Genomic DNA, 27,729 nt, shown 5'->3' with positions numbered 1-27,729 from the left:
CTTCTGTTATTAATGGCACAAGTCTGTTCTTTGAAAGCAGGAGTTAAAAATAATGACCTTGGAGGTTGTTCAGGAATGGGTTAGGTAGTTTAGATGAGACCTTTCTGATGCAGATTTATATGATGGTGGTCCTGTCTCTACAAGGACACTGTAGATTCCCCTCATGGCACTTTAACATTATAAAAACAATGACAAGTTACTTCTGCCTCAGGGTGTCCCAGAGTGTCATGTCTTCTCCAGGTCTGTCTTCTAGATGGTAAGTTCATCAGGACGGGGACTGTCTTTGTCATGTTTTTGAGCCTATAGAAAGAGAGAGCTAGAACGCGGTACCAAATGTTTCCTGATGTTGCGTTGAGCACTTAAAAACCATTGCCAAGAATGTAGCAAGATTCAGAGAGGTTCCAGTATCTGTCCATGTAAGTATCTTGCATCTCGATTTGCTTAGCACTCCACATTTCCCACGTGTCATCTCCCTGAATCTCCAGGATTCATTTCTCCTCCCTTTCTTCTAGTCATCCACTCACTCTTTCTGCTGCTGCTTCTTCTGTTTAGAGAGGACTTCCATTTCCTCTGCAGTCAATTATAGTATTTTGAAGAGCAATTGAAAAGATGCGTTCTGGACAGTGACTATGGAAACTTCTTTGCATCACCCTGCTTCAGTTTTGAACTGGAGGAGCCACCTTTATTTCTCAGTCTCTCTGCTCTTTCAATCCTTGATCTAACTGCTGAGACTGCGAGCAAGGGAGCTAGTTGTAAAGGTGATGGGACATTACCGGCAGTTGTCCATTAGAACTGGCTAAATTCAACTCATATCTATGAATAGCCTCCAGATGCTGAAAATCTTTGCTAGCCTTACTACCTATCACACACCCAATTCTGAGAGTCCTCCTGTCTAAGCCATATCATGGAACGTCCGACCTGAAAAGCAGATGTGATCCTGTGAATAGAATATTACTGGATATCACCTGAAGGTGCTAATGCAAATGATCTTGCTAGTTCTGTCTATCTGAATGCATAGGAGATACATGTTGGGAAAATGCTTATTGTCAGCTGAGATGCAGTTCTTTTAAAATGCTGAGCATGTTTTAGATTGCAAGTTTTATTGAGAAAGAACCACGTCTGTCTCTGATTATACTGTGCCTAGCACAAAGGGACTTTAATACTCACTGGGACCTCTGGGCTGTAACATATCATGAATATTAAATATTGAATAATAGTAACAATGAAGTTGATCCCTACTGATTCATTCTATCAAATTCTCTCTCTCATTTAAGGTCTCAAAGTGCGCTACAAACAGTAATTAAGCTGTGAGATATGTAGTGGACTTATCCCACCATTAAGTGAAGCATTGCACACAGCTGATTCAAGGGCAAAAACCAAAGTCACCTGAGGTACCTTACCTGCACAGTTTCATATTTCCCATTGTATGGGGGAGGGTTTTGAATGTATCATTTTAACTTTTTGAATTTCTTGGCTTTCAGGTATTTTTTAACTACAACGTTCTAGTATAACGTTCCCACCAAAACATAATTTTTTCTACAATAACTCCAGCTTCCAGCAGCAGCTGGTCTTTCAACAGAACTGCTAAATGAAGGTTGAGTGGTGACTGGTACACAAACCACAAAAACTTCCTGTACATACACTTGACCACTTAATTAAAAACTATTTTACTTGAGAGAGCTCACCACAGGTACATCTGTAGAAAAGTACATTATTCTAAAGTACAGATGAATAAGGCTAAAGATAAAATTATTTAGCACTTGGATAACTCTTTGCAACTTCAAAACTCCGTCATACATTGTGTATTTATTATTAGTCCTATATAATTGTAGCCCCAAAGACTATATGAATTGTTTGAGCTCTGGAAAATCAGCTTGACGGTGACAAATTTAATAAACATAGGGCTTGTCTACACAAACATTTAGTTTGCAGCAAGCTGGAGTGTGAATCTACAATCCACTAGCCTGCCAATGGCTAACTGTGGACCCTGCTCACGTGCATCAACAGTTAATTAATGTGTTTGATTTACTCCCATTTCAAAAAAGCTTAGAACAAAATGCATACATGACCTGTTAATGTGTGTCAGCCAGATCCACACAGATACTTAGTCCGCACCAGGCTAGTGTAAGGTAGATTTACACCCTATCTCACCATGAACTAATTGTTCATGTAGACAAGTCCTTAACCTTCTCTTTGATAAATTAAGTAGATTAAGAGGTGACTGGACCAGTCTATATGTACCTATATGAGGAGATTTTTGATAGTAAACGGCTCTTTAATCTAGGGGGATAAAACAAGATCTAATGGCTGGAAGATGAAGCTAGAAAAAGTCAGGCTAGAAATAACGTGTGCATTTTTAAGAGTGTGAATAATTGACTATTGGAACAATTTACCTAGGAACATGGTCAATTACTCCATTACATGAAGTTTTTAAATAAAGATTGGATGTCTTTTCAAAACATTATTCTCTAACTCAACTATTAGGTATGGGCTTGACGTACAAATTACTGGGCAAAAGTCGATGGCCTGTGTTATGTAGGAGGTCAAACTAGAAGATCATAGTGCTTCCTTCTGGCCTTCAAAGCTATGAAGCTATTGACTTGTAAAGATGCTCACCAGTGTGAGTAAATCTTGCACACTCCCACTCGACATATTTTGAGGTGAGCTCCATTATGCTCTATGACAGTGCTTCTCAACCTTTCCATGTTTGAATGGCTACCCCTTCTTTGAAGTAAAAAATATCCATGATCTCCTTACATGTACTACAAGATTAGGTGTGAAAAAGGTATCAGTGATAATTATGGTAAGCCTGTGAAATTTATTTGTGGGTATGTTTGGATGAGGTGACAGAGAATACTTGACCTTGAAGGGTGTGTGTTGTGAGAGCGGGAGCAAGCGTTCTTTTGCTTTAGATTGTACTTACATTTTCAGTGCCCTTCCCCTCCTCCCCACCAAGAGAAACACTGCTCTATGGCATCTATTTACAGTGCAGTAGCTTGGAAAGAAAAAGCCAGAGGCTGGTCCAGAAGACAGTTCAGTCTGATGGATCTGCAAAGTACAGGACTACAGCTCCCATCAGTCCGCTCTCCACTGCACTTCTCTTTCCATTACCCAGATAAGGGGAGAGAGAAGCAGGAAGTGGCCTGGCTCTGTTTGGGTGTGGGAGCCGCATGGCAGCAGGGAGCTGGCGAGAAGCCCCAGGAACTGTGGACAGAACCGCACATGGAACAGGCTGTGAGTGCCAGACATTATAGCTGGGTGCGGGTCTAGGTGGGACTTCCGGGAGAGCAGCTGGGCAGGGAGCCTGCACAGAGGGGACCCAATGAGACACGAACTGAGCCTGGCCTGGAAACCTCCATGCTCCTATTTGCTGGAATAGAGACTGGACTGGGGAGAGCACCCCAGTCAGCAGGGTGTGAAGAGCCCTGAGGCTCGATTGGGATGCCCCAGGGATGCAGACGAGCAGCTATTCCTCACTTTGAACTGTAACTGTTTAAGACTCAGTTGTACCTATGGTATCTGCATCCATGTCCTTCCCTGCCAGTCCTAGTGAAATACCCACCCTGAGCCATGTGTCTGAGTGGTTATTGGGACACATCTGGGCTGGCGCCTACAAGGTCTAACTGCGGACGCACTTACAGTGTTTGCCTCCGAGTTGTGGTGCATCCAGCGTACGACCGGTACCCTAAGGGTTTGGTGTACTGAGCAGCTGCAGTAGTTGCAGTAAATATGACACTATAGTCATGTGAGGGACAAGTGACACAACTGAACATAGGAGAATTTCTTAACTGGGCTGGAAATTCTAAGTAAGATCACAGCTGATGCAGCTCCTTGGAGGGATTTTGTTATTTCCTGGAAAGAAAATAAAAAGAGAAGAAAGTGCTGCGTGTTTATTCAATTACGGTAAGCGGGAAATATATGACAAAAAGCAAGCCAGAAGAAGACCTGGAAAAAGAAGACCAACGGGTATAAATTATTCCCAAGATGAAGAATTCTTCTGGGGTGAATAGTTTGTGTCCTGGATTCTCATCCTAGTTCTTTACAGAAACCAAAGCAACAGTCTCTTGTCTGCCTATGGCATAGTGGCCCTGTTCCATTCTGGGACTAGGGAAAAGGGAACGCTGAAGAACTCGTGTTTGGCAAAGGTTTCGCAGCTACATTTGCAGATCATGCCTCTTAAATTGTGATTAGAGCAGAAAACAACATCATGCCACCAACCAATTTTTGCATTATTCTCAGTGCCATAAGGCTCAAAGGAGATCAGGGCCCCTGGTGCTAGGCACTGTACAGACACATACTAAGAGCTAGTCCCTGCTCCAAAGAACTTGTAACCTAAATGGACAAGACAAAGAAGTATTATTATTTCCATTTTACAGAGGGGGAAACCGAGGCACAGAGCGACTGAGTGACTTAGGTCACACAGGCAGTCTGGACCAGAGTCAGGAACTGAACCCACCTCCTCTGAGGCCCAATCCAGTGTCCTAGCCACAAAACCATCCTTCACAAAGAACGTACACAATTCTGCTCCTGGGTTTGACATGTGTAGTTTTGTTTGTTTGTGTTTAATGGGCAATAGTGAGAGGTGCTGTATCCCTGCCACGATAATCGGACAATGGTCTCAAGTTGCAGTGGGGGAGGTTTAGGTTGGATATTAGGAAACGCTATTTCACTAGGAGGGTGGTGAAGCACTGGAATGGGTTACCTAGGGAGGTGGTGGAATCTCCATCCTTAGAGGTTTTTAAGGCCCGGCTTGACAAAGCCCTGGCTGGGATGATTTAGTTGGGGATTGGTCCTGCTTTGAGCAGGGGGTTGGACTAGATGCCCTCCTGAGGTCCCTTCCAACCCTGATATTCTATGATATAAGAATGATCCCTGAGAGGTTTTCCCATTTGTGATACAGAAAGGACAGACTAGTTAAACACAGAGAATTTTTCCATTGGGGAGAAGCTGTTGATTTTCCTTTGCTGTAGTCCAGTCTAGTCACAGCTGATCAGGGAGCTAGGAATCAGGGAAGACCAATATCTCTGCAGCGGTGTTTAGTTAAAAATGGATGGCTTCAATAAGCATTGTGAATCAGGCCCAGTAGTAACTGAATAGTACGATCCAAGCTCTGAGGCCCGGTAAGAAGACTTTGCTTGAAACTGGACAGCTTCACTTGGAGACCGTGGAAGCACAAGGAGGGAAAATGTAATGGCTGGAGATAATTAATGTATCCACGAGTTCAGTTTGGCCGCCTGCACGTTGAAGCAAATGCTTGCTAGTTGACAGACAGGCCCGAGCTGCTTCTGCAAAGGCCTCTGAAGAGCTGCACCAAGTTATTTTTGGTCTGAGTCCCCGGCCACGTTGGCAGAGGCTCTCCCAGCTGACCGACAATCGCTTCCATGTGTGCAAGCCGGAATGCAGCCGTTGAACAGATTCCAGTGACATGATGTGCTTCCTTAAAAGGCCTGAGAAAGCTGAGCTGGGATGCCTGATGTGCTGGGAGTGAAGAGAGAGGATAGGTGATCACTTCCCAGACAGGCCCTTTCCAGCCGGTGTGCATAACCCATCACAAATAACTAATCACATGAAACCAGCCTCCATGGAGTCCGCCTCTACCCCAGGCAGATGCACTAGGAAATACAGTCCTATGTGAGAGAGAGATCACTGAGCAGCTCAACCTCTCTGCTTCCAATTAAAAACAGAGTCCTTTGATTAGATCATTCAGGCAGCATGCGATAGTCAGATCCTGATTTGCATTTACACTAAGGCACTTTTAGAGCACTCCTGTGGGAGTACAAAGGAGGCAGGAAATACCTTTACAGGCCCTGTTACACTGGAAAGGAGCCTTTTTGTAAATGAGAATCAGGCCCTTATTTTTATCCAGCCACAATCAAATGGGGGCGTTACAAAAAAGAAAACCCCAACCACCTCAAAACAACTCCCCTCCCCCACCCCACCAGCCCCTTTTATAATTAAGTGCTTGAAACGTGCGAGGAGGCAAGTCCAAATAAATGTTTGACTAGCTTGGCTTCCAAGACACACCAGGCTGAGCTTGGCACCTCCTGCCTACTGTGCAAGACCTCTGTCTCGTGCCAGTGCTTCCAGGCCTGAACCCCGGCCAGAACAGCTCTGCATCATCAGAGGAACACAGTAAAAGGGGGAGTGAAGAAAAGGAAAATCCACATTGAACATGCACCACAGAGAGCAAAAAAAAGCCTATTGTGGACTGGGTGATGATCCACTCTTTGGGTGGGGGAGCTGTCCGGGAAAAATTGGTGGGGATCTAGTGCTGAAAGTGACGCACCTGCAATATGGAGCATATCTGAGAGGAGAGGCAGGAATACATTGTGAATCACATGGAAAATGAGTATCATTTGGGATCCTGAAGCTAAGAAGCACTGTCAACTGGGTGATGCCCTTATCCACAAGCTTAGTAGAATTCAGTTAAAGGCTTAGTTATCTGGATAAGGACAATTTCCACTCTAGTTAGGATAAAAAAATGCATAAGAGATATAAAGCGTCATGCTTCAGGGCATAAACCAAACACTCACTGACAGGGATAAAGAAGAAATTTCCCCTAAGGGGAATTCCTTGCACCTTCCTCTGAATCATCACCAAAAATCATGAGATTGGCATAAAAATCATGGCTTTTTAAAATAAAAATAAAGAGAGATTTTATGTATTTATGTCTCGCCTTGTTTTTGAATCTTTAGAAAACACTCAAGTTAAGTTTTCAAGCTTTTCTCTGCATCCATGAGTGCTAGAATCTTACAATGTTAATGAACACTGACATTTTCACAGGACTTTCACTTGTCTCCAGGAGCTGGGGCCTTAAGGAATCCATCAAAATATTTCAAGACTTATGAGCGTTGGCCACTGGAGTCTGTTTCTACTTTGTACAGGAGTCTCTGCACTTCCCATATTTTTTTCAAATATTTTCTATTTTTATTAGGGCTCATCACAACTTCTCAAATTCCAAACCGTTGACACCATTTTGGAATTCCAAATTATTTAATTTGAAAAAAATTGAGAAAAATGTTGAGTCATTTTTTGGTGAAATATCCCTCCTGTTTTTCAACCAGCCAGTCAGACTCGCTGATCAAAATAGTCCCTTCTAGCCTTTAACTCTATAGATCTATGAACGCAGAGAAAACACCTTATTACTTGTAAAAAGAGCTGGGCAGGAAATGGATTCCCCCTCCTAAGAATTTTTGAGATATTGAAAAATTTTCCCGTCCCAAAGCAGGAGGAAAACTCAAAACCTTGGCAGTTTTTGTGAACCAGAAATCTGAAGGCAAAAAGAAATTTTATGAGATCAATTGTAACATTTTGTTTTGATCATTTCAAAATGTTTCATTTCAAATTAGATCATGTTTTACATTTTTAACTAAAAATGTTAAACTAAACAAAAATTCATTTTGACCCAAAAAGTTAAATTTTCATTCCAAAAATGTCAAAAGGAGATGTTTGAACAATTACAAAAAAAAAAAAATGTCAAACCCTATCCCGTGAAAATTTTTGGCTAGCTCTTCAGGGCAGGGACTGTCTTCCGATGTGCTTCCTTAGTGTGTAGCACAATGGGAACACATTTTGCTACATAGACATTATATTGCCCTCCACTGAGATGAAACCGCTTTTAGGGTGATGGTGCTTTATCCTATAACATATGGATAATAAAACAGCATTTGTTGTACAGTAGATGAACACCTACAGCTTCACTTGCATGGCTTTTATTTTTATATAGTTCATTTTCTAAGGGCTTCTTCAGTTAGGTTTTTTCTTGTTATTGTACTGCTTCAAATATCAAACCACCCCAATACACACACTATTCAGCCAGGTGCTTATCTGTGCTTTCAGTCAAACTGGCAACATGAAGTCTTGCTTTGTGTCGTCACGGTGAGATGTTTCATACTGCGCCAGAAACCATAAGAACATAAAATCGGCCCTACTGGGTCAGACCAAAGGTCCATCTAGCCCGGTATCTTGTCTTCCGACAGTGGCCAGTGCCAGGTGCCCCAGAGGGGATGACCAGAACAGGTAATCATTGAGTGATCCATCCCCTTTGTTCATTCCCAGCTTCTGGCAAACAGAGGCTAGGAACACCAGACACTGAACTACCCTAAAATCACTGACTTCGCTCTCAACCCACATTTTGGTTTTGTATTTTGTTGGAAGGATAATGAAAGCTACTACTGCATAAGTTAGGCTGTGCCCTCCGATGCCCATGTTTGATTTCAGAGCCAAAACCTAAATCTACTGAAAATTGATGAGACAAACATCTTGGTCCTCTGTGGACGACGTGGAGCATTTGAATGGAAAATAATGTAATTCCCCCAGTTTAATTAATCACTTTTGTGTGGTGATTCAAAGAGTGATGATGCCACAGAGGGCAAATTTAAATGCTGGAAAAGTTGCATCAAAGGAATATAGGAATTGCCGGCTGGATCACTTGTGTGGTCCATCTAGTCCAATATCCTGTCTCTGACAATGGTGCAAGAAACCCTGCAGTAGGCAGTTATTGGATAACCTGCCTCATGAAGCTATCATCCTAATTCCTAATAGTTAGTGGTTGGCTTAAGCGCTGAAATATAAAGTTTTATCTCCCAAGAAATTTTTTTTACAGTAAACTATTATAACTCTCTTCTTTCTATGCATATAAATATCCAGTCCTCTCTCAAGCTTGCTAAGGTCTTGGCAATGATTTTTACGTGCTCAAGGCAGCCTCAAGAAATATTTGGTGCCATATTCCAGCTCTCTCTCTTTGTGTGGACTTCTATGGCCCCTAACATCGGCCAAATTGGCAAAAAAAAAAAAAAAAAAAAAAAAAAAAGGTTCATGTTGATTAAAAAAAATCCCTCAAAACTGCAACAAAAGGTTTTGTTTTGAAGTTTTATTTTTTTTAATTCAAATAAAATTGAGGGGAAATCCAAAATGAAATGTTTTTCCAAAGCAAAAAGTCAAAATGTTTTGTTCTGGAAATGCCAAAACAAACGGTTTCACCATTCCTGAAAACACTTCTTCTTTTTTCCAAAACAATTTGCCTCAATCAAGTGGAATTTGTGAATTGTTTTGGTTGACCTCGATCTCCATTGTTTGGTGTGGAAAGGCTCTGTAAGAAAAATTTCACCCAGTTCTACTTCCGAGACTCAGTCCCATGGCTGACACATCCCCTCCTAACTTTTCTTTCATCTCTTGTCATATCTACCACCTCTCTCTTCACTGTAGTGTCTGAGCATCTCACAATCACTAATGGATTATCCCCGCTACGTCCTGAAATGCTAGGGAAATGCCCCTGCTTGACAGATGGGGAATGGAGGCACAGAGTAGGTCACTCAGGATCCCAATCCAATGTTTTATCCAGTAGCGCATCCTTCCTTCCTCCTCTTTGTTCCTTCCATGCACTGCACACATAAGATCAGCTTGTGATACCCTCACTGATGGTGGGCAGCAGGGCACTCCCAGTGACATCATGGAGTAAGACACTTTTGGACATGAGGGTAGGGCTCACTGTCTGCCCCTTAAGAATCTCTCATGACCGGAGGATCTGGAAAGCTCTCCCAGGCCCCGAGTCACTTGCTTTAAGTCCCGGCTTAAAAACTTATGTTTACGTTAGCTCCTCCTTAATGCGGTGAAGCATTTTTAACACACTTCAGAGCAGGCGGTTACTGGGCACCATTGCTGTTTATCATGCCATTCCTGGTAGCTGTTTTGCTCGGTTTTCCCATCTGTTGCAACTTTGAATTCTTTGTCATAGGTTTTATATTTGGTGCATGCCCTTCGTCTCCCACCTTACGTCCTTTTCTCTTTGTAGACTGAGATTTCTTTTAAAACCAGAAGTGAATTGCACCATTTTATATTACATTATTCCCCCTATGGTGTTCCATCCCTACAACAATCTCTCTGTTGTGTCTGGAGAGCAGGAGCCAGTAAATGCAATACACACTAGGGAACAGTAGGGGGAGCCAAGGGAGAGAAGAGTCAGGACTCAGGCGGGATGGAAAGAAAAGGCAGCGGGAGTGCTTGCTTTTAGTGCCTCTACATCAGTACAGAATACAGATTTAGCCTACTGCCTGCTTTGCTGATGCCACTCAAAAGGCAGGCAGCCTGGTGCCCTGCATCAGGCAATGGACCGGGAGATGGTACACATGGGCTCTGTTCCTTCTGCCAACTGACTTGCTGTGTGATCTTGAGCAAAACCCCCTCTAAACCTGTACTGTCTTGTCTATTTACACTGTAAGTCCTCCAGGGCGGGGACTGTCTCTTGCTATGTTCATGTACAAGGCCTGGCAGAATGGGGCCGATTTCAGTTGGCTGTTCCAGGTGCTAACCTCATATTAATAATGCTTTGGTAACACTGCTGCGTTAATTACAGACCATTCCCTTTCCTAAAGGCGATCTTTAAAAATCCCCCATAAAAGATGTTTACTGATTAATATACATGTTCCGTATTAGTCACACCAATGACTCGAATCCAAGTTGGATCACACCAATGACTCGAATCCAAGCTCTATTGTTTCTTCCTATAAAGGCCCGACAAAGGGCCGAGTGCTTTTCTCTAACCCATCTGATCCAGGGATTTCACTTGACCATTCCAATGGTTAATCCTCCTCTGAAGTGACTTTTTTTTCGCTTGTATTTATGTGCCTGAGCCATTCCAACCTGGTTTTTCCAATATGTACAATATTTTGGATCAGATGGAAAATATAATCCAGCTGCTCTTCTCCAAGAGCTCTCACGAAAACCAGATACTGGATCCAAAGCAGATATTAAACCTTCCTGCAGCCCACAACTGAAAAGCTATTGGGAGACAACAGTCTTGGCCTTCTGCACATTCCAGGAAAATACACAACGTGACCAACATTAGCTCCCCATTTAGAGTGTGGGGCCAGATTCCACTTCCGGTCACTACGCAGGTTGGAGCAGGCATGCTCCTTGACGCTGGGCTCCTTGCAGAGGAAAGTTTGCTAAGGGATTGGAGACTGAAGTAGCACAGTTGAGCTGGGAGTGTGACTGCGGATGTGCTGATACTGCACACCTGAAGCGCATTTTCATTCTCTGGCAGAACTTAAAGCTGACCGCTCCTGGCAGAGCCCTAGAGATAGGGCCTGTAGCCAAAACCACACCTGGGTAGTCCTAGCGAGATTTGTGGGATCCCTTTTCCTGGATTAACCTGCTAGGCTTTCGGGATCCTTTCAAAGGCAACGGATGCCCTTTGATTGGGTCTGACTCAATATGATGATATTCACGTGCCTAATATGAATTCCTGATGTGACCATCACTCATCTAAATGGGGATTCTCTGATCAAGCAAGTGAAGGTGACACAGTCCACTTTCAAAGCATTGCCTTGGCCATTAGCTTTCTAGGGTAGTCTGGACTAAATCTGGGAACACCCGGTGCTAAAATATTACAGTTGCCATGGGCAGCACTGGAAATATCCAAAACTCCAGCTCCAGATCCTTCCTTTTCTACAGACTTTTTCCAGACTGGGTAAGGAGGAAAACCCAAAGATATCAGCTGTTTCTTGATGACCCTTGTGACTGTGACCGAAGTTTCCTACAAGATAGATTCAGAGATTCTTTTAAGGCCAAGTGGGACCATTCAGATCATCTAGTCTAACTTCCTGTAAAACAGAAGGATCCAGATCCATCTTCTGAGGCTTGGATCCAAATGGGGCAGCTGCTGGATTGACAGGTCAGTGTGGAGGGGCAGTGTTATTCCCCACTGCCCTGTGTGTGTTGGCAGGACTGTTGTCACACCACTCCCCCAACGACGCTTGGTGCTGTAACCAGCACCAGCAGCCTGGCAGCCATGGAGGGAGTTGGCCAGCACTCACTCCTGGAGAGCTTAACAAGGGCGTTGAAGGCATTTGAACCTGAGGACAGGAAGGGTAAGGGGGAGACCAAGGGAGTGCAGGGTTAGTGGTGCTGGGGGTAGGGAGCCAGACACAATGTGACTTCCACCAATTCGGTTCAGATGCTTGCTCCGGAATCAGATCTCGGCTGCTGTTTGAGCTCGGATAAGAACCCAAATCCTGACACCCCACTTTGGCATCATCCGGCCTGGCAGGCAAATTTCTCTGGGTGACTCATCCCCACGCTGGAAGGTTCCCTCTCATTTAATAAAATGCCTCCTTGATTCTGATTTGACTCTGTACATGGAGCGCAGTGCATGCTGGGCCTTGTGTGAGGGCAGCATTGGGTCACAGAGCCTTCTCCCGCCCCCGGCACCCTAGCATAACTGTCAGGTACACCAGCAGTCCCTGCCCTGGGAGGGGCACATTGGGGTGCTCCCTGATAGTAACCCAGACATGCAAATCACACCAAAGAAGGTGGGGTGGCAGGCCCTGGCCCAGCGCACCAGCGCACACTGCCCCACGGAACTGGCCGATCTGGAGTGGTGAGCAGCCGACAGCTCCCAAAGGGATAGTGCAGGAGGCACACTCCCGTTACCCATTGGGAAGTGGGTGTTGCAACTCTGCACCAATCCTGGCAGTGACAGGCGGGTGACAGTAAGGGCAGAGGTGTGTGCAAAGTTGCATTTACACACCCGGAGGCTGCTCGCTGAAATCAAGGTCACTGTTCCTAGCCTGACTGCGATGGGTGTGATCCTTCACCCATTGAAGTCAATGAGAGTGTAGTCATTGGCTTTAGTGGGTGTCGCCTCAAACCTCAAGCCAGGGTCTTGGCTACTGAACCACACAATAAATCAGTATTTTATGGTCTTTTACAAGGCAGCATGGTCCAATAGTTATGCCATTGGAGAGCAGCTCAACAGAGCAGGGTTCTATTCCCAGTGCTGTCACTGACCTACTAGGTGAGCTTGGGCAAGTCACTCGTCCCCTATGCCTCAGTTTCTCCATCTATAAAATGAGGATAATGATACCAACTTCCTTGGTCAAGTGCTTTGAGGTTTATGGGTGAGAATTGCTACAGAAGAGCTAAGTATTTTTATTGTTCAGTCTCTAAAATCCACGTTAAGTTCCTTGTTTCTTTATTTTGGTCAACGATTGAGGCTCTGATCCTGCCATGACCTGTGCTATACAGGAGGTCAGACTGGATAATCTGTTGGTCCCTCCTGGCCTCAAACTCTGACTCTGACTTTATGTGCTAATGTTGCTCACGGGAGTAGTTCCACTGAAGTTAAGAAACCATCCACGATTGTAAAAGATGGCACGAAACCACGAGAGTTTCAAAACCTCCAGTAGACTTTATTTAAAAGTTCTTTTGTATAGACTTCCTAAAAACAAAAACCACAATTTAAAAAAAAAATCCCCAGCCCTGCAAACAAACAAAAAAGATAAAACACACAACATTAGAGGAATGCCAAAAACATTCTACACCACGATTTAAAAATTCTTTAACTGAGGTGTTGGTCCCAGCAGTGCATCTGTATTCAGAAATCTTGCTTTTTTTCCCCCTTTTCTGGTTTGATTGATCACATATGTCACAAATGCGTAAAAAAGAATCCGTTTGAAGTCTAATCCAGCAAGAGTAAAACCAGAATGAAAAACTGAACTGCCTGTTTATCAGAATTAATGACTCCTTTACGCATAGGCTTTCCATCTAAAGTTATGCTCAGTTATGAAAATGATACAAGCAAGTACATAACAGTTGCAGTGAAATTATTTTGTCCCTTATTTTCTAGACTTTACATTGCCATAAACAGGCATAATGCCAGAATCTGAAGGAAATGGTAGTTTGTAGACATGTTCAAACAAAATAATCTGCAGTGGATAACTATTACATAATGTTGAAGGTATACACTATAACCCGGACACATGTAGTACTCAGTCCACAAACAGTTTAGCACCATATTGATAGGTCATGCAGCAAAACACTCTCTTCAAGGTTTGCTTGGAATTTAAAGCATGAAATAGTACAGTGCAAGGTAGTCTATACCCTTAGCTTCTAAAGGGGTAAGTTGGCATTGGCTGACTCCTGGTTCTCTGAGAGGTATGTGTTGATATTTTGCTGTCTTTAGGTTTCTATTGTCGTGACAACCCCAGGATTAACGTGAGCTGAAATTTGAATGGAGAGAAAAAAACAACATTATTGTGTGGCCAGGAGACCACGTACAGCCCCAAACAAGGCAACATTTAAGCACTGAAAATCCCTTTTTCACAGGCTATGCCGACGGCAGCTCAGGAGCAGGCAGAAACAGACGTTGCCCTCGGAGGCAGATGGATTGGGAGTGAGTACTGGAGCCGTGACTCCATGGAGCCCTGACCCTACCCTCAGCACATTGGCTAGTGGAGCGGCCTGGTCATGCAGGGGGTGGTGCGCTGCACCTTGCAGAGTTATTTCCCAGCAGAGCAGGGGACAACACCCTGGGGGAAATTGTTCCTGAAGCACATTCAGATCCTGGATCAGCGTGGAGACTAGACGTGCTGGCCTTTACTAGGGGCATGTGCAAGGAGCACAACACAGCCCTAAATATGCTGTTCCTCAAGGTCATCACCCAAGTGGCCTCTCCTGAGGCCATTTATACAAGGGTTGACTGACTAATGTAACCGGGAGATGTCCTGATCATTCTGGCTACGCCCCAGAGATGTGCACGTGGCTGTGGAAGAGTGGGACACATCAAGGATGAGCTGTCATCCCAGGTCCTGGGTATGATTGACACCTCTTCTGTGGACTCTCATGTCCTAAATTAAAGAGCTAAGCTAACCAGCACACAATATAGGGTGCTTTTTGTCCTGCCAGCTCTCTGCTGTCCTCCCATGACCACAGATCTCTTGTACACACAAGTTTAATCTATAGGAAGACAGGTGATCACAGCAAGACCCCAACTGGGATGATTCCTAATGGGTTGGGGTCTAGTGTCTTCCCCATATGCAGCAAATCCTTCCACTAAGCTACACTTGAAATTTTGGCCCACAGCAATCAGTGGGCGGGAACAAGACGCTTCTTGGAAGAGAGGCTTCAAGAAGGATAATTCAGTGCACCTGCGCCCTAATCCATAGCACACTGAAGTCAATGGTAAGACTTCCATTGACTTGAATGGGGTTTAGCTCAGGTCTGGGATGGAAAAAGGGATTGTAGTCACTGTCAGAATTGGTATCTGAGCTCCTTTACAATTTCTGGAATGTCCACGTGATACAGGTTTTGGCGCATTCTGTAATCAGAAGCCAGTGCTTTGGTATCCCATTGGAGGTGGCAATTTCCTGACGGCGTAGCTATTATGGACCAGACCCACAACTGGTGTCAATCAGAACAGCTCTATTGAGGTCAATGGAGTGACACCAATTTACACTAGTTGATGAGCTGGCTCCATGACCTTAAGTGATGATTAACTGCCAACACTTCCACTGCATCTCTCAGCTATTGCAGCCAAATGGAGATGTGCAATGGCAGAAGGGACTCCACTTACCAGGAATGCAAACTTTTTCACATTCTTTCTGTGTGTTAAATTTGTTTTCATTTCCTCCACAGCCACCATACCAGAATCTTGCACAGCTCTTGGTCTCTGAATCATAGTACCATTTGAGCACGAAATCCCTGCAGGTTCCTTCTTCTTTTTGCAACCTACAGATATCTGTGACTACAAATAGAGAAAGAAAAAGACTTAGCAACCAATAAATGCAAACACCTCCACCATGTTTCCAGACAGGCTCCTGCACTTCCATGGTTTTACAGATACCATCTGACACAAAGTCAGACGTGTCCTCTCAAAAAGTGCATGCTTGGAAGACTGAGACAGATGGATCATTGGGTACATGTGGCATGCAGGATTAAAGAGACAATCTCCATATTACAACAAACAAATTACCAGTTTAGACTATTGGTCCATCATTCCAGAGTCTTGCCAGTAGCAGCTGCTGCTTCAGATAAAGGCAGAACTACTATCACCCACCCACAATTACCTAGCCAACTATGCAATGTTTTCCAGAAAGGACAAAATTCCTTCCTGGCCCCTGCAAGTGATCGCTTGAAGCTCTGAAGCACACGATCTGGCCAGCCCCTGTGTGGGAGCACTTCCCCTTCCCTCATGTTGCACTATTCAGGGGCTGGCCAGAATCTTGATGGGAACATAGTCCCTGCTTCTTCCAAGTATCCTCAAGAATGCAGGGGCCGGAAGAGGATGAGGAGAGGGCAGGGCTATGTCCGTTTTCCCTTCCGTGCCAGCCAGTGGAATTGGCCAGCTATAGAATGGGGAATAGGCTACACTAGCTTCAGAGTATGCAGCCCAGTGGTGCCAGAGGGGACTGGAAACTCCAGCATGTCTGTATGGCCTGTCTGCTCCCCACTCTCACATGCCTAACTACGCCTAGGGAAGAGGGAAGCCAGACATTGACTACAAACAATGCCGACCGAAAAACCCACTTCCAGTCCTTTTTAAAATCCAGGCCACGTCGAATTCAGTCCTGCACAGGCTAGTCTGGGTAGCGAGAGCTGCTCAGGTGCGGGAGTGAAAAACGTCTCATTCCTCAGTCCTACATGGGGAACAAACTCACCTCTAGTGCTGAGGGACAGAGCAACAGTGGAGTGGTGCTGGAGCCTCTCCAATGGCTGTAAGGAAAAAAGCTGCATTGCTCTGCACACTGACCTCTCTAGTCTGTTCCCAAAGGACAGTGTTTTCTCTCCTACTGACAAGTTTACATTTACATTTTTCCCTTCCAGTTTTCCTGGCACCAAGTGGTTCTGGCTGCACAGAGTGGGCTCTCACCGAGAACGTCGCAAATGAGTCTACCAGCAGGGGACAGATGTGATTGTGGGGGGGAGGGGGCGGGGGGGGCAATTTAAAGGATTGTTCATTAGCATTAGCTATGTCTGGGTTTGGCAAGGGTGTGACATGACGGATAGCAAATTTCAAAATTAGGTGACTATATTTTTGGCGCTGATTTTATTGCAGTATCTATATTATAGATGTATGTGTGATAGAGATACCGATCTGGAAACACTTACGTCACCTTAAATAGCTCCACATAGCTATGTCCCTTTCTCACAATAACAAGGGCGTATCTTGTAAACCATTGGAGATTGGGATCTAGCCCCCTGCCTCACTGATGTCCAGCATAGCCCAGCCAAAGGTCAGAACTCCGCCATGCATTCACTACCCGGAAGCCTTCCCAATGTCAGGTGGTGCTGTGATTAAAGATGACACCTCCTGGTTACAGTCAGCCCCCATCATGTGCCGTATCGGCTTGAATCATAGAATATCAGGGATGGAAGGGACCTCAGGAGGTCATCTAGTCCAACCCCCTGCTCAGAGCAGGGCCAATTCCCAGACTGATTTTCACCCCAGTTCCCTAAATGGCCCCCTCAAGGATTGAACTCTCAACCCTGGGTTTAGCAGGCCAATGCTCAAACCACTGAGCTATCCCTCCCTCCGTATTTGCCCCTTAAGCCACAGTTGGGTCCTCTGATCTCCAGGTGGTGTTAATAGGTGCGGCCCATGTAAATCAGCCCCATCATTTACCCCAGCGAAGGGGGCTGCTCCATAGGACAATTGCAGGGCAAAATTTTTTGTGCAAATAATTTTTTTTTGCTGAAGGAAGCAGATTTGGGTTGACCACAATCATTTGCAGGCTCAGGTAGAGCGTGGCAAATTGTTTTGGTCAAGCAAAGAAAAAAATTGGAAATGTCAAAATGATTTGTTTGGGCATTTCCGAACCAAAAACGTGTGGAGTTTTCATTTTGGAATCTCACACCATTTAAAAAAAAAAGTTAAAAAACCCCCAAACCTTTGAAAACTAACAAAATAGTTCATTTGACCCAAAACACTTCTGCTTCAACTTTTTTTGTTTCACCCCATAAATCGAAAAAGGTTTATTCTGGGTTGCTCTCAGTTCTGCAACTGAACCAAAAAATCACTTATTCACACGGTTCTCCATGGGACCTGATGGGATGTTAGAAGCCTTTCCATTTATGTTCTGGGCACAGCACGATCCTTAATGACTCCAAGCCAGGTGTCAAAGAGTGTGGACTCGATACACTCTCCTGGTGCAGAGGAGGTACAATAGGCAAAGGGACCCCAGGGGGGCTGGCGGGGGAAGCAGAAAGGGTCTGCAGCTTTAGCTCAGTGAGCTGCCCTGATGCCTTCACTGGGGTCCTCTACAAAATCTACTTAGGACCAGCATCCGAGTCATTGTTGGCTACAATGTGTGCTGCCCTACCTGGAGTATAAAAGTCCAGTTTTTGTCGGTATACAGATACAAATCTCTTAGCTGAGGTTATAGCATAGAAGCACATACCAGACAGCGCTCCCTGCCCTCACAAGAAATGATATATTAGCCAGATAGATTCACCACCAAGACGGCCCATGCATGGAATCCGGATTATAAAACCACAGCCTTTCATAGAAAGACAATGCATCTGTTTAGTATAACACTATTTCTTTTCAATAGCCTGCCATGTAAAAAGCACTGCCTATTTCTGAGCAGTTCAGTATCCACCACAGGCAAGAAAAAATACATGCCTTAAATGGCAATGGTGAGGCAGGCAGAATCTAGTGAGAAGACTTGGCCCTGGAATTCCTGCTCTGATCCAAGTGCAAAAGGAAGACTAATGCATCTAAATACACCCATGGAGTAGTAAGTGCAATGGCTGATTGATTTGGTACAGATAAAAATAAGGTCCCATAGCAGCTACACTCTATCGATAGGGACAGAACTCTATGGGAACCTGAACTTTACAGTATCCGAGTCGATGGTCGTCATATAAGTGGATTTATATGACAACTCCCATTGAAATCACTCGGAGTTAGGCACCTAAATAGTTTTAAAAATCTGGTCCTTGGTCATTTATTTTTGTATTTATTAAAGAATAGTTTCTCTTCTGGTTATTTGTCAGCAGTGGGGGAGATCCTGGTCCTCTGCTAAGGCTCTTTCTGTTGCTCCAGTGCTACAAAGAAGGGGGACACAAAGCTGGCTTGAGGCACTCCCATTCTGCAGGCTCTGGTGCAAGGAGGTGAATTGGGGGCAGGAGTTGTGTGCTATGCCCTGGCAATCTCGGTCTGGCATAGCAGCCACTTGGAAACCATCAGCAAGGAACGCAAGTTAGAGCAGTCCTGAAACTGCCCTAATCTGAGGGTCTACTTGGCCTCTGGATTAAGGGGTGAAGTTTAAAATTGGCAAGCAACCATCTTTGACACCCCTCTTTGGTGCTGTGCCAAGCACAGATCCGTGGGACCCAAGCATCTTCCTCAATATTTCCAGTTGCTTGTTCTCTTTTGTTTCAGGCTGACCTTTTCCAGCCTGCCACGGGATTAAAAATCACACGCAGCACACACAAAAACAAGAAAATAAAACCAATTAGTTGGGGCGGAGAGGAAGGCTGATGTTCTAATTGTTGCAATATTTCCCCGTCGCTTGGGAACATGGGTAACAAATTCATCATGTGTTTATGTAGTTCGTAAACAGCTGCAAGGGGGAAAAGCAGGCTAAAGCTAATAAATGCCTTTCAGGGCTGGCAATATTTGCATTCAGTTTTGCAAGATGTTCACAGGATGTGAAAGTGGAAATAACTACTTTTTACATGCTTAATTTTGCATCAGATCAAGAGTACTTTTTTTTTTTTTAATTTAAAAACCTTTGCCTTCCTTTCCAGAATGAAATTTAGCCTAGGCTTCTGTAAAGTACAGTTCAATATATAAACAGGATTTTCAAAAGTGACTAGGGATTTGAGGTAACTCAGCACTGGGGCTCCCAACTTGAGACCCCTTAAAATCAGGCCCTTTGGAAGGTGTCGCAAGTTGGACATCGAAAACTTGAGTTATTCAATTGACTAGTCACTTTCAGAAATCTCGGCCTACATGCATTACAGCTACAATGTTTTCGGCAGTCCTCACCCTGATTACAAATTTTAGTTAATGTTAACAAAGCACGGAAGGCCCGAAGAGTAATTCTCCTTCCCACAAAACATCCCACTGAACTTAACGGGCCTACCTGGCCAAGTAAGGACTAATCATGGGAATAAATGGTTGTGGGATCAGACCCCAGTTTCCTATAAAGCAATTTTACATCAACATTGAGGATAAAGGACTTTTTCTCATTAAAAACGAGAGAAATCTGTTAGGGGCTGAGTATAGTTTCCCTTCAAGTTATTTTTAAATAATGAGAGCGCCTCCCTGCCTATTTTGTCGTTGTTGTTTTTTGGGGGTCGGTTTGTTTGTTTGTTTCCAGGATCGGGGCCTTTGACAGCACCAGGGTCCCAACCTGGCAGACTGGAGGAATGAAAGTACATTTGCAAGCTAGTTTCTTAAAATCAGGCAGATCCTAAAGAACAAGACTTAATACTCCCTAAGCTCTATTTTGTGGCATGACCTTGAACTATGCTACTGAAACTCTGATTAGAAAACAGGTCTGGCTAAGAACTCCAGAGAAAAGATTCCAGTGGCAAGTTGATCAAAATAAATAATAATGGTAGGTCCTGGAAGCTACTCAGGGGTTTGGAATGTTAGAATAAATCCCAGGAGATCGATTAAGGGCCTGGAGATGCAGTCACAAGTGTGTGATACATGTAAGTATCTTTATCAGAAACCCATGCAATTTATCACATTGTCATCACACATGCACCCCCCCTATGTATGCAGTTGTGTACTTCACACAATTATACTTCTGGCTCAGAATCTGGCATATATAACAGGGATCGGCAACCTTTCAGAAGTGGTGTGCCAAGTCTTCATTTATTCACTCTAATTTAAGGTTTCGTGTGCCAGTAATATATTTGAACATTTTTAGAAGGTCTCTTTCTATAAGTCTATAATATATAACTAAACTATTGTTGTATGTAAAGTAAATAAGGTTTTTTTAAATGTTTAAGAAGTTTCATTTAAAATGAAATTAAAATGCAGAGCCCCCCGGACCAGTGGCCAGGACCTGGGCAGTGTGAGTGCCACTGAAAATCAGCTCGCGTGCCGCCTTTGGCACGTGTGCCAGAGGTTGCCTATCCCTGATATATAAAATCAAATCTGCTCTTCATTTGAACTGGGTGGGGGGTTCCCCACTATGATGCTTTAAGCTATATTAAGAGTCTCTCTGTTTTATGATCACATATATCTGAGTATATCTTTGCTAAAAGAAATTCCAATGTGTCAGTCAGTTCAACCTCAAACTGTCCATCCTCCCTACTGGAATCACATTGGAAATTTGTTGGCTGCTCTGTTTAACAGTTCTCTATGGCTAACCGTTTATTGTGATGTATAATCCATTGACACTAGGAACTGCAATTCTGAGATAGGAGAAAGTTTTAAAAGCACTTTTCTAGCCCTGGCCATTTCTATCCATTGTCCCCTACAAGTCTGCAATCAATAGAGATCTTTCAATTCAGCTTGGTTGATGGACTTCTGCAGCCAAAAGTTTTTCCGGGCCTTTGGGATAGGAGGGTGTTGTCTTAAAAAACAACACTCCAGCTCACTGCTTTTTACATTCCAATCAGCCATGGTCAAATATAAAAGCCAGCACTTACACATCTAAAAATCAATCTACTCCAAGTTCTGGTGCTCCGTTATGGAATCCAGCTCGTAAGCAAAGCTGTCTGATCATGGTATGTATAGGTAGTAGTAGTTAGTCCTCCACAGTACAGAGTCTACATAGTTAAGTTTCACCCTCTCCTCCTTTTTAACACTCACAAGGAGTTAGAGGATATTCTAGATCAGTTGATACACAGTAAAAGTCAACTACTGTTTTACTCTGTACACATCAAATTTCAAATTCAACTTCAGGATTGTTTCTGCTGTACCGTAGCTGAAGATTTATGAAACTGTGTATGTTGATAATGTAGAATAACAACAGCTTGCGGTTATTACATGGACCAAAAAATACAGGAGAATCTTAAGAGTGTTGGAAAGAAGGAAGGGCCTGATTGTCAAAGGAACTTTGGTTTCAATCAGATGCCATGTGGACACACATCACCCTGGAGGATCAGAGCCTTCATGGGTACAGGTGATAGAAATGAGTCCTTTTGTATATTGTTAATGGGGACCACTTGTTTTTTGATGTTGCACTTTGTACACAGACACAACCTCAGTGTTCAGAGAAGAGGTTTCTTCTTCTACTGCCTTTCGTTAAAGCTCTCTGGAGCTACCTGCTCTTTGAAAGCATCATGTAGGTAATGTTTTTGTGCTCACCTTCTTACCTCTCCTTTATGTGCTACAGAGCCTTATTAGCAAGCCCAGATCCAAAGCAACCATCCTGTCTGCTTCTTTCATCTCTGCTTGTTAAATTAGTTCCTGACCAGTTTGACTCTCTTCTTTGTTTCTACCTTCCTAGTGAGGGAGTTTTCATTTCTGTGTCAGTTGGAGGGATATACTGTGTGTTAGTCTTCATGGTTAGCCTCTATCTTTGCATCTTGGGTAGTTGATGGTTGTTCATCAATTCCACGTTACTTTATGGCTCTCTCAGAAAGGCCATTTGGGGGCAATCATTACATTCAGTGCAACATGACTGCTTCAGCCCAGACTCAGATGCAAGCCTAGAAATTGGAAGATGTAGCTCTCCTTGCATGTGCTTCATCATACATCTTTGCAGCCAGTGGGCCCTTAGTATTTATGGGAGTGTTTAATGTAGAGCCCTGCGCGGATACAACTTTATACCCACGGATAGAAATTGGTATCCACGGAACCACAGGGCTCTCAAGGAACCGCAGCAGTGAAAGAAGCAGAACGTGGGGCTGCCGCTCCCAGGAGCCAGCACCCCGCACCAGCAGCTCCTCCGGCGTGGCTGTACCGGTACCGGCCCCAGCACTGTGCTCCGGCAGGTCTGTACCACCTCCAGCCCTTCCATGCAGCTGTCTGCATCTCCTGTCTGGGGGTGTGTGCGCTGCTTGAACACAAGAGCACACCCAGGGACAGCTGCCGGTGGTCCTGATGCCCACCCCATGTTCTGCTCCTTTCACCACTGTGGTTCCCGGGATAGCCCTGCAGTTCTGCAGATACTGGTTTCTATCTGCGGATATCTGCATCCACAGGCATAAATTTGTATCTGCGCAGGGCTCTAGTGTAATGGATGTTTATAGCGCTGTCTCCTAATCCAGAGAATTCAGGGAGCCATTTAGGTGTTTGCTTATTTCAATGATTTACCATAATTAGGGCCCTACCAAATTCACGACCATGAAAAATGCATCATGAACCATGAAATCTGGTTTCCCCGTGAAATCTGGCTCTTGTGGGTGGGGGGTGGTATTGCCACCCTTCTTTCTGCACTGGCTTCACAGCTGGGTGGCTGGAGAGTGGTGGCTAGTGGGAACCATGTGACTTATCCAACCAATGAACTACCTGACATATCTTGGAGAGTGAATATTGAACATTTGCAGTGATCTGTTCATCAGCAAATACATGCCAGGAAATCCTGCTCATAGCTAGCCCAGAAGGATAAATTATTCACCATGAATGATTTACCTTACTCTCTGCTTTAATTCTGACTCAGAATGAGTTTCCCGAAGATTTGGCTATAGCAGATAGCAAAACAGTGTCTTTCCAGTTTTCCTATTAGGCTAAATTGACTTTGACTGTTACACAATGGCACCTCTGCTCTAACGTGATACTTTCTTATCAGTCCAGTCCTTTTCATAGACCTCTAAGAGCCTTTTTAAACCTCCTTCTCTGATTAGCTTTCCACAATACACAGCATTTTTGTTGCTAATAAGTGATATTATCTGGTCACGTGTCAGATTCTGGATTGTGCAGTAATTTGCAGAGGTGCTGACCCTGTCTTCCTTTTTTCTCTTTTTTGAGTACTAGTTAAATCTTTTAATTTCTTTCATGCATTTTCAAGGGTCCACCTTCAGCCAGTGGATTATAACCTGCAGTTCTTGAGAGACTCTGGGTCGAGCCAAACTCCCATTGACTTTTAGGGAACACTGAAGAATTAAGCTCAGAGTAAAAGCTGTGTTATCCGGCACTTTACCAACTGGAAAGATCTATAAACCAGCATTTCTGATCTTCATAGAATGTCCGGTTTATAGTCCGGTTGGTCTGGGGCCAGCAGGCTCCCTACCTGGCTCTGTGTGGCTCCCCAAAAGTGGTGACAGGTCCCTGCTGCTTCTAAGTGGAGGAACGGCCATGAGGGGTTTGGAGTGTGGGAGGGGGTGCAGGACACGGGCCCTCGGAGTTTGGGTGTGGGGGGGGGGGTGCAGGGTGCTGGATCTGGGCAGTGCTTACCTCAGGCAGTTCCCTGCAAGTGGCAACACATCCCAGCTGCTCCTAGATGGAGGTGCGGGTAGACAGCTCTGTGCGCTGCCCCCACCCCACCCCACCCCACGGCCAATGGGAGCTGCGGGAGGGCGCCTGGATCAGGCACCCCCTGCCGCGTCCCAACCTCCAGTCCTGAGCCCCCGTCATACCCAAACTCCCTCCCTCTTAGTTAACCAGAAGTTTTTACTTACCAGCACCCCCAACTCCCTCAACATGCTGGATAACAAAGCTTTTACTCTATTTGGGGCCTTGATTCAGCAAGGCTTCCCTGTTCAGGAAAGCACTAACACACATGATTGATGTTAGTGCTTCAGCAGAGGATGTGGAGATCTTGTTTTTGTGCCGTTATTTGGGCTTCATCTATGTTGCTTACGCAATTCATTTCCTCTCCTTCCCCCTGTTTCAGCTTTTGTCCTGTGCGTGATAGTTTTGCATTTTCCAGGTTATTTTTCCTTTGTTGTTTGCTACTTTCTGTGGCTAATTAGCTTCTTATTTACACAAGTCTCCATGTGCCGCCTATGATCTCGTTAGCCTTTCTTCCTTTTGTCTGTTTCATAGCAGTTCTTGCCATTCATTCTGCATTCTTTCTCCATTTTCCTAACCGTAGATAATTTCTTCGGTGGGTATTTTGAGAGCAGTTGTTTCACAGGGGGCTGTGCCAACTGGCTGTTAGTCCAGGGGACTGAGACCCAGAGGACTTTAATTTAATCTGATTTGATGTAATCTTGGGCAAGTAATTTACCCTCTTGCTAAAATAAGGCTACCACTCGCCTTAGTACATCGATATTCCTGGATAAAAGGTGTTATGTAAGTAACGTCAGCGCTATTCTGACCCCTTTTCAAACTCCATTCGCCAGCCTCACACACCACATTACCTGCAGGGTCTCCCTCTCTGGCTAAACTTGTAATTTTTCTTATGTCAGGGTGATTACGGCCTCAATTGTGCAGCACACTAAGCACTCGTCTGTGACACTGAGCAATCTCAATTCCCACTGTGGTCAACGGGAGTTCTGCTTGAATATGGAGTGCTTCTTTTGACTCACTATGATTTCTCGTGTGTCCACTGTGTGAACTTCAAGTGTGGGAAAACTGTGCTATTAATGAGCACATCATTCAGCCAATTGACCGAATTCTTGTTATTTGTTTAGGCACCGGGACTCTAACAAGTTTCAGTGCATCTAACTGGTGTCTGGGGGGGGCACAGATCAGCATTCATGTCGCACTCCGGGTCAGGCAAGCTAATGATCCAACCAGCTGACCAAATTCGGTGATGAATCCGTGCCAGCTGAGACATGTTGCGCATAGGCTAAGATGATTTATGTCTAAAGCTTGCAGTAGACAAAAAATTACCCAGGCAAGCTGGGTCTAATCACAGTACTGTGTTCTGAATTTTGTTCAGACCTCCTAATTAACTGAAATGGGCTTTAACCTGTGGCCATATAGCACATAACTGAAAGAGAGGAGGTGGCCACTGTGAGTCATGGCTTTATTTGATCCTGTCTCACACAGATATGTATGACTGGAATGCTAGGCTTGGGCTGCTACTGTTTAGAGTTGTTTATTCCATAGTAAACTTAAAGGTCATTTCGTACTTAAAACATACGGAGATGGTCCTGAAGCAGAGTTCTGCCTCCAAAGAATCCTAAAGTTTGGCTGGGTTTGGAATCTCATGTATATCCCAATTTTACAGCTGTTCTTCATCTCTTTGCTCCAAAATCCCTGATCTCTGATCTGCAGAATTGAAATTTTCCCCTACAAAATTCGTCCTGATTGGGGATGATTTTTTTTTTTTTCAAAAACTCAACATTTTTGCATTACTGAAAGAGGAGGTTACTTATCTGTAACTGGAGGCTCTTCGAGATGTGTTGGTCCCTATGTATATTTCACACACAGAGACCAGCACTTGAAGAAAAATCCCATTTCCCCGATGAATCTATTGGCTACACTGCATGTTGCCTCTAGCAATCGGATTAGATGACCTCTCAAGGTCCCTTTGAGCCCTACTTTGTTGTGGTTCCCTGGCATTCGCTTCCTTCCTGGGTTTGTCTCCCCTCTCAGACAGTGGGCTGGAGACAGGGCTCCATCAATGCTGGCAGGACTTCTATTCAGGTTTTTGTCCTGTGACCATCGCTATGGAGGAGGAAGTCGGTTGTGCATTGATCTTCAAGATCCCATGCAATTGTGGACTACACCCTCTGTCCAGTCTACAAAGCTGCAAACCCCCACATTGGAGCAGAGGAAATTCCTTAAGGAGAACATTGCAGTTTTCTAGCATGGGTTTCCCCCCCCCCCATTTCTTGTGGGTTTTTCCACATAAGGGGAACATCTGGACTCAAGACCCAAGCAATGAGGAATATTTTTCAATTAAGTATTTCAGTTAAAGAAAAGCGTACAGATCCGCACTACTTTACTCCTGGGAGAATTCTGCGCCCTGGGGGGCACAGAATTCATACCTTCCGCAGATTTCTTGGCTCCCCCGCAGAAAAATGGCCCCCTCCCTGGCAGCCAGGGCAAGTCTGTTGGGAGGAGCCGACAGCAGAGAGAGCAGATCACCCTGCAGGGGAGATGCTGTTGCTGCATCCCGGGCTTGGAGGCCTAGGGCTGTGTGAAGCAGGCTCTGTCCCTGAGGCAGAGCAGAAATGTAACAACTAAGCAGGCAGGCTGCTAATGTGCCCATTGTTAGTGAATTGTTCCCATTCTTAGTCAATTAAGGCTCCTTTACCTTGCCAGAGTGATGTAAAGGAAGCTTATTATAAATGACAGTAACGGACTCCTCAGCTAGGAAGGTCTATGGGCTTTCTCCCTTTTTTTCCTCTGCCAGAGAGGCACAATGGGGTTAGATTACAGCTCCGGATCTATTTTACTTATCCATTTAAAAAAAAATACAGGCCAATGATTAGCAAAACTGTATAACTTTCATGTGTGAAAGTCTGGGCCATATAAAGTGACATTCTACTTTACAGAACACCAAACACCACAATGCAAGTAACGTAATTTAAATAATAATAATAAATTTGTTAGTCTCTAAGGTGCCACAAGTACTCCTGTTCTTTTGGTGGATACAGACTCACACGGCTGCTACTCTGAAACCTATAATTTAAATGAAAATCCAGGATTATAACTGGATGGCAGGGTGTTTGTAACTTAACTTTCATGTGTTTAGGAAATCCTGAACAGTTATCGTGATTTTTTTTCTGTATGGTAGTTTAAATAAATTACCAAAATAAGTGAAACTGGTGTGATTATATGCCATTATTTTGACAAATAAAATATGCAGAATTTTGGATTTTTTGGCACAGAATTCCCCCAGGAGTAACTATTTGCATAAAAGCAAACACATACAACAGAGTGATGACATTAGTTAGGGACACAGTTACCAGGGGACAACACAACAGTGCTAACACGAGTTTCCTGGTGATTGCAATCCTCTCCAATTCAGTGACTATACAATTATCACGAAATAAACTACCCAGTTTTGCTGTAACTACAGTTTGTAATTAACTCGTGTCAACACTGCGTTTCTGGATGCAACATGAGGCATGCCGACAGCGTGTCCATGCAAAGCACGTGATGAGATCCTCTCAGTTGGTCAAGTGGAAAAAAAACATACTTTC

At 44.3% G+C, this 27,729-nt stretch overlaps 1 protein-coding gene across 12 annotated transcripts in view; it reads right to left on the bottom strand.

The window, feature by feature from the left end:
* Window positions 1-13,169: 13,169 nt before the first annotated feature.
* Window positions 13,170-27,729, bottom strand: part of COL6A3 (collagen type VI alpha 3 chain) — a 110,211-nt gene continuing 95,651 nt past the window's right edge. For all 12 annotated transcript variants that reach the window (XM_054043315.1, XM_054043317.1, XM_054043314.1 and 9 more), the window contains 2 exons: window positions 15,353-15,523; window positions 13,170-14,000 (listed from right to left, as the gene is read on the bottom strand). In XM_054043315.1, coding sequence (XP_053899290.1) covers window positions 13,960-14,000; window positions 15,353-15,523 — 212 coding nt within the window. In that variant the 3' untranslated portion in view covers window positions 13,170-13,959. The remainder of the gene's footprint in view (window positions 14,001-15,352; window positions 15,524-27,729) is intronic.

Source organism: Malaclemys terrapin, chromosome 11 (genome assembly GCF_027887155.1).
Source record: "Malaclemys terrapin pileata isolate rMalTer1 chromosome 11, rMalTer1.hap1, whole genome shotgun sequence".
In the NCBI taxonomy this organism is placed as follows: Eukaryota; Metazoa; Chordata; order Testudines; family Emydidae; genus Malaclemys; species Malaclemys terrapin.
The sequence above is the reverse complement of the archived record's forward strand: the minus strand, read 5'-3'. Positions and strand labels throughout refer to the sequence as shown.